The following is a 7,340-nucleotide window of genomic DNA, read 5'->3' as shown; positions in this document are numbered from 1 at the left end:
ACTAATGCCGAGTCAAATTCGGCCGAAGTCGAGCCAAACCTCGAGCAGCTCACAAACGGCTTGGCTCAATTATCACCTTTAGGTTGAGCATTACATCATGGGAAGAAATAAGATAAATTATAATTGGTTCGCCTCTTCTTGACAATGTCAAGTTATGAAACAATAATTTGCTTGGAAAATCATTCCTGTGGAGGAGAGAAGAAGAACAGAAGTTTGGCACGGCATTTACACTTTATCTTTTAATCTATGGTCCCGCCCCAAGTGTTCCATATTGGAGCCATTGCTTTATTTTGATCCCTCTGTAAACTCATCAAAAAGAAAAAGGCAGAAAGAAACTCATCTTTTTTCTACATATTGGGTCGGCAAGTTTTGTCCAGGATTTTTATGATTGAGATGGAAAATCAAGCTAGGAAAACGGATCCGCTGACTTTGCTTAATTTATCTGGATGATACATTCATCATTTTGGATTTGGTAACAGGTCGCTTTATAGAATATTGATAAGAGTTTGTTAGAAATACAGTTCAAATGACTAGGGGATGAGACGATCTAGGTTGGCAAAACTCTAGACTCGGACCCGGGTCGGCCTTTGACACCAGGCCCAACTTCTAGCCTATATATTGCCAAGCTTACCCTGAGCTAGGTATATCCGAGCCTAGAATCCGAGGCCCATTCTTGGACATAATTGATTTGCCATTAAATCCTTGGATGAGTTTGTATTGGCCCAAATCCACTAATCCAAAGAAACAGAAATTTCAGTAATCAGGTAGGTAGAATCTATTTGTGAATTGACTAATTATAAGCTGTCACATCGAGAATTGTGAAATTTAGTTATGGACTTAGCATTATTCTGGAAATTTATACTCAGGCAATCCATAGATGAGATACAAACACTTGCTTTGTTTCTCATAAGAGTAAATACTATATGCTATATTTCTTATAAGAATAATAAGGGATAATAATAGATGTTTTGTTTCTCATCAAAATAATATGAGATGTACAAACTCTTTTATACAAATTGATATAACACAAAGTGAATAAATGAGTTTGTACAAAAAGGTAACTCAATAAAATTTATAACACATCGGTTTGTATACAAAAATTTGTATACTTCGTTTCCACCATGGATTTGGTCGCAAATAGCCAGATTCGACCAGTCATACATCGTTCCGGCACTGGCCAGCGATGGCGATAGTGGCTGTTGACGACCGACAGTGACTTGGATGAGCGGAGATATTTTTGTTAATTTATAAAAATTTCTATTGTGAAATGTAATTATTTTTAGTTGAATAGAGTTAGAAAAATGTTAGAATAGGATAATAAAAAACAAGTCTCACCAACTTTTCATTTTCAATAGAAAAAATCTTATTTGATTCGGCTTGATTTTCAAAATAATGATCCCAATAAGTAAATAAACACATTCGATTTTTTTATTTAAATAAGATAATAGAAAAATGATTGAAAAGAGTAAAACAAAGTAACAAACAGGGGGTTTGTTTTTCGTAAGAATAATACGACATGTACAAACTCTTTCATACAGACTGATATAACACAAAAGTGAATAAATGAGTTTCTACAAAAAAGACCCCATAGATACTCAATTAATATAGGAGGTGTTTGTCTGAGCTTATGAAAATTAGCTTATAAGCAACAAATACTTATAAGCTAATTTTAACTTATAAGCATTTGAAATTTTAAGCAGTTACGTGTTTGGTTAAAATACTTATAAGTANATGCTATATTTCTTATAAGAATAATAAGGGATAATAATAGATGTTTTGTTTCTCGTCAGAATAATACGAGATGTACAAACTCTTTTATACAAATTGATATAATACAAAGTGAATAAATGAGTTTGTACAAAAAAGTAACTCGATAAAATTTGTAACACATTGGTTCGTATACAAAAATTTGTATACTTCGTCTCCACCATGGATTTGGTCGGAAATAGCCAGATTCGACCGGTCGTATGTCGTTCCGATACCGGCCGACAGTGGCGATGATAGTTGCTGATGATCGACAATGACTTGGGTAGGTGGAAATGTTTTTGTTAATTTATAAAAACTTATATTGTGAAATGTAATTATTTTTAGTTGAATAGAGTTGAAAAAATGTTAGAATAGGATAATAAAAAACAAGTCCCACCTACTTTTCATTTTCAATAAAAAAAATCTTGTTTGATTCGAATTGATTTTCAAAATAATGATCTCAACAAGTAAATAAACACATTTTGTTTTTTAATCCAAATATGATAATAGAAAAATGATTGAAAAGAGTAAAACAAAGTAACAAACAAGGGGTTTGTTTATAGTAAGAATACAAACTCTTTCATACAAACTGATATAACACAAAAGTGAATAAATGAGTTTGTACAAAAAAGACTCAATAGATACTCAATTAGTATATATTAATGGTGTGACAATAAAATCTATAACACATATACAAAAAATTGCATACTTAGTTTGTACATTTAACATTTTGCTGGACCAACAAAATCCACATCTTTATTTTACTACTTCAAGGCAGTGAGAGAACAGGAGGTAAAAGAATGCAATCGAAATTCGACATGCAGCAAGAGTACATTTTGTGCTACTGAAGCACGCTATGCTTAGTGAAAAACAGATAATATATCTTCCTACAGAAGCGGAACTAGCTAAAATTTCCAACTAATGTAAATTAATGTAATAATAATATGATAGAATGAATCAACAACATACAGACATGCTCTTCAAACTTTACATGTTAAAATCCTGTAAATATTACTTTATCCCTTTTCCCTCATCTTCATTCAAAATGCGATTCCTAAAATCGCTTACCATGCGCGGTAAACCCTGTCTCAGAGATATTTTTGGCTCCCAGTTCAGTAACTCCTTTGCTTTACTAATATCTGGCTTCCTCTTGGAAGGGTCATCAGCAGTATTTTGCTTGAATTCTATTGTTGCACTTGGATCAATTATCTCTTTCACGACCTATACGTTAGCAAGAAATGAGGATTTGAATTTGCCATGTGAGTAATGGAAAGAGAAATTTTAGTCTTTGTTTGAATATTGGAAATAATCAGGGAATGAAAGAGTGTAGATTTACCAATTATAAAATTAAGCATAAAAATAGAAATAAGCAGCTTCAAGAAAAGGCAAACCTCAGCAAGCTCTAACATGGTGAATTCTCCAGGGTTACCCATGTTGAAAGGGCCGACATGCTCACTTTCCATCAATGCCACCAATCCCTCCACCTATCATTGATGAAGTCCTCAATGATGTCATTTCAACGGTTCAATTGGAAATCCTATATATCTGCGGTATTCCTAAATTTCTTCCAAAATTAGCAAGTTTATTCTTTCTTTCTTTTTGGATTGACTTGATACACACAAAAACAAAAACGATCACTTATTGAAAGTTACTCTAGCAGCAGCATACACATGAAAGTGGACTAAACATGGCAATATTAGCCATGGCCGTCAATTGAACAATACTTGGACTTCTATTCTCNGAAATCCTATATATCTGCGGTGTTCCTAAATTTCTTCCAAAATTAGCAAGTTTATTCTTTCTTTCTTTTTGGATTGACTTGATACACGCAAAAACAAAAACGATCACTTATTGAAAGTTACTCTAGCAGCAGCATACACATGAAAATGGATTAAACATGGCAATATTAGCCATGGATTTTAATTGAACAATACTTGGACTTCTATTTTCTCTATTTATGAAACTAAGACCAAACAAATTCATGGTTCTAAATTTTATTCACCCATCTGAATCTTCGACGAAATTTTACACCACTGACTGTAGTTTGGATTTTGCTAAGAGAACTGTTGGACTAGCCATTCAACATACTGGTGCTTTCATATGCTGCAGCATTATAATATATCTAGTAGGATGGAAGGAAAAGAAAAAGGAAAAGAATGAAAGGGATTAAGGTGTGAGGAAGAAAGGGAAGAAGGAAAGGGATTCATCCTTCCATTCATTGGTTGGTCGGATGGAAGGGGGAAGGAAAGAAGATTATTCTCAATTCCTCGCTGTTCATAAGAGAAAGGACGAGAAACCATCATAATCTACTCTGATCATTATTGTTTTATGTGGAAAAATATTATATATTACTTATACTTGGCAAATTTTCTGTAAGAGTAAGGGTAAAATTATAAAATAAGTTTCTCTTTTTAACAGGTTTCATCTTTCCATCCATCTTTCATTCATTATGGAAGACATGAGATTTGAATGAGTTGGAGGGATGCACATCCTTACCCTTCCGTCTCATCATTTCTCTCCAAACTAACAGGATAAATTGTTTGTTTCTGTTCTTATTCCTTTGTCTATGCTTCATCCCGTCCTATTTCCTTCTTACTGAATTAGGAGTTAAAAGTTTAGAAGGACACAACGAAATCAGTAGTGATTTTTCATCCAAAGAAATCCCCACACTAAAGGGGTCATGTCATTAAAAAGTAAGAAAATACTCTACCATACCAAGTCAGACACATATTGGAAGCTCCGTGTCTGTTTCCCATCACCATAAATAGTCATTGGTTGTTTGCGGATGGCCTGCATAACATAGATAAAGTTCTCTGTCAACATCCATGACCAATGTTAGTATTGCTCCACAGCTTAAAGCCACAAAAGTTATCAGAAGGGAGACTGAACCTGAGAGACAAAATTGCTGACAACACGTCCATCATCTAAACACATGCGAGGCCCATATGTATTAAATATACGAGCAATGCATACCTGCAGAAACCAGGCCCCAACTTTAGCTCCATTGGTTGATAATGACAATTGACAATACAAATGTAGTGAAGTGACACAAATGGCAAAGATCATAAAGAAATTTCACTAAAACCAAAACACATATCACTTTGATCTGCATCTTGGAGCTAAAACAACTAGAATGAATAACCCAAAGCATATGTAACTGAGTTCTAAATCAATAAAAAACATTTGATACTTTAACAAGGACAAACCAAATTGCAATTTTTTCAGCAGTAAACTGGCAGTTCACAAATGTTGAGGAGTTTGCCCAGCACATATGGATAAGCTTGCTCAGATATGCTGAAAGGCAAACCCACATCATAAACATGCTGCTTTACTTAACTGACTGTGCTTGTCTACAGTTAAAATCAAGTATGTTTGTGTATTAATAACATCTAGGTATATTTACCAAATTATGACCATGTTTGCTTGCTTTTATAAGAATCATAAGAAGTAAAGGAATTATCTAGTTTGTCAATATGTTAAAGTTCTCTAACAAATTTGTATAGCACTCTCAAAATCTAGTTCATAATTTAGGCAATTGAAGTCATAATTTAGGCAATTGAAGATACTGCTACCCAAAACTTAAGCACTTTATAAGCAATTCTGTGTTTCCTGCCCTTTCCAATTGTTTACCAATTCTACTGTAAATTGAGATAGCTTACTAATCACATCTACTGCGATTTTTCATGTCATATCACTAATTATATTACCTTACACAAGCTTTTAAGTACAAAGTTTCCTCAGAAAGATTAACTTAGCCACCAAATTCATGAATAGGTTTGAATCTCTAGCATATGCATGGAAGAAATGCATTATGCAAATGGTGTATTAGTTGTACAATATAGCCATAACTAAATAACATAGTCCGACCTCTAATACTCGTCAACTAAAGAGGAAACCTGATACCACACCTCCCTTATGAACTTATTTCAAGATAAGGTCACGTGGTAGAAATCAGAGTTCAGTTGACCAAGTCCAGCTTTGCCAGTTGCTGGGTCTAACGCACGTACCTGAAGAATAGGTCCAAGCTTGCCCATAAATTTTTCCAACAAGTTGCCTCACGTCTCCACTATTCCACTCAGTCACTTCATTAACTATTTCCTAGTTTAGAGCTGTTTGTTTCTGTATAAATACCGGTAGGTACTGTTTCAATGATGACTGAGATTGATATTATTGTTATCTTTTAGAGTTTTGTCCTCTCTATACGGACTGGTTTATTGGTTGTAATTATGTTTAAGATTCTTGCATGATTTGCTGCCAATAAAAGTTTCAATTGTTTCACATCATTATTTCTTTTAAAATTCCAGCCTGTATCAAAACCATTACAGTCACAGATGATAAAACAGAATCACATTTGCCGCAGTATTCAAATCTTATACAATTAATCACTAAGTTTTAAAATCAGAACCAATAACCTATAATGGAATCCTGCAAAATATGTTTTATGCGTTATGCAACTTCTTCATAATCAATCATATTGATAACAAAATAGACATCCTAAAGTTGCTTGCATTCAAGTAAAAGCAAAAAAAAAAAAAAAAAAATCACCTCAACACCTGCACCTCGGTGATAATCCATCGTTAAAGTTTCTGCCGTCCGCTTTCCTTCATCATAGCAGCTCCTCACACCTATCGAATCCAAGCATACAAAATAAACAAATCCGAATAACCACCTTCATACAATCGAAGAAAAATAAACAACTTAATAAATGTGTAACTATAAATTCACCAATTGGATTCACATTTCCCCAATACGTCTCCTTCTGTGGATGCTCAAGTGGATCACCATAAACCTCACTTGTGCTCGTAAGCAGGAACTTGGCTCCAACTCTCTTTGCAAGTCCCAACATATTAAGAGTACCCATCACATTTGTCTTGTAAATAACACAGTCAAGAATCTCAAATTCATTCTTTTCAAAAATAATCATTTAAATAAAACAAACTCAAAATTATAAATCTAAACAAGGATATAATAGTCTTGACAGGATTATACTTGTAATGAACCGGCGAGGCGGGGCAAGCCAAGTGATAGATCTGATCAACTTCGAGTAAAATCGGCTCAACGACATCGTGTCGAATGAGCTCGAACCTCGGTTTCCCAAGATGGTGAACCAAATTCTCCTTCCTCCCAGTGAAAAAATTATCGATCGCGATCACTTCATCACCTCTATTAATCAATTTATCCACCAAATGACTCCCAACAAATCCAGCCCCGCCCGTCACGACAATCCTCAATCTCCGCCGTCCGATTTCCACCGGAACTCTCCCAATTTTGGCGCCGAAAGTCGAGGGGAAATGCTGGGTGTGGCGAGTTATTGAATTGGAGAAAGGTTGGGCGGTTTCATGTGGGGATAAACGTGAAAGAGTGGGTTGGAAAATGAAGAATGTGGAGCCGATTAAAATGCCGACGAGGATGAACAAGAAGCGCTGTTCTTTGAAGAGGTAGTTAATGGATCTGGGGAGAGTTTTGGGGGGCTTTGGAGTTCTGGATATATACGGGGAGTTTTGGCCGGAGGTGATCTCATTGTCTCGCTTGTGAATCAAGCTTGATTGCTTGTAGAGCTTCATGGATTTTTGCAGTTGTTAATGCAGTGCAGC

General features: G+C 34.9%; 1 protein-coding gene across 1 annotated transcript; it reads right to left on the bottom strand.

The window, feature by feature from the left end:
- Positions 1-2,657: 2,657 nt before the first annotated feature.
- Positions 2,658-7,340, bottom strand: LOC116115832 (UDP-glucuronic acid decarboxylase 1). Its single transcript, XM_031401965.1, has 7 exons — positions 6,714-7,340; positions 6,472-6,619; positions 6,292-6,371; positions 4,636-4,719; positions 4,462-4,536; positions 3,138-3,230; positions 2,658-2,967 (listed from the first exon to the last, which is right to left on the bottom strand). The coding sequence occupies exons 1-7, from the start codon at positions 7,308-7,310 to the stop codon at positions 2,758-2,760; spliced, it is 1,287 nt and encodes a 428-aa protein (XP_031257825.1). The 5' UTR covers positions 7,311-7,340; the 3' UTR covers positions 2,658-2,757.

Source organism: Pistacia vera, unplaced genomic scaffold, assembly GCF_008641045.1.
Source record: "Pistacia vera cultivar Batoury unplaced genomic scaffold, PisVer_v2 Contig754, whole genome shotgun sequence".
NCBI lineage: Eukaryota > Viridiplantae > Streptophyta > Magnoliopsida > Sapindales > Anacardiaceae > Pistacia > Pistacia vera.
Note: the sequence above shows the minus strand (reverse complement) of the source record. Positions and strands in the feature narration are given on the sequence as shown.

Bases quoted from the DNA above. Each gene is read 5' to 3' on its own strand.
- LOC116115832 (XM_031401965.1), bottom strand. From the start codon at position 7,310: ATGAAGCTCTACAAGCAATCAAGCTTGATTCACAAGCGAGACAATGAG. The intron at 4,537-4,635 runs GTTCAGTCTCCC...TATGTTATGCAG, and splicing joins TCAGCAATTTTGTCTCTCAG to GCCATCCGCAAACAACCAAT. The intron at 3,231-4,461 runs GTATGGTAGAGT...CATCAATGATAG, and splicing joins TCCAATATGTGTCTGACTTG to GTGGAGGGATTGGTGGCATT.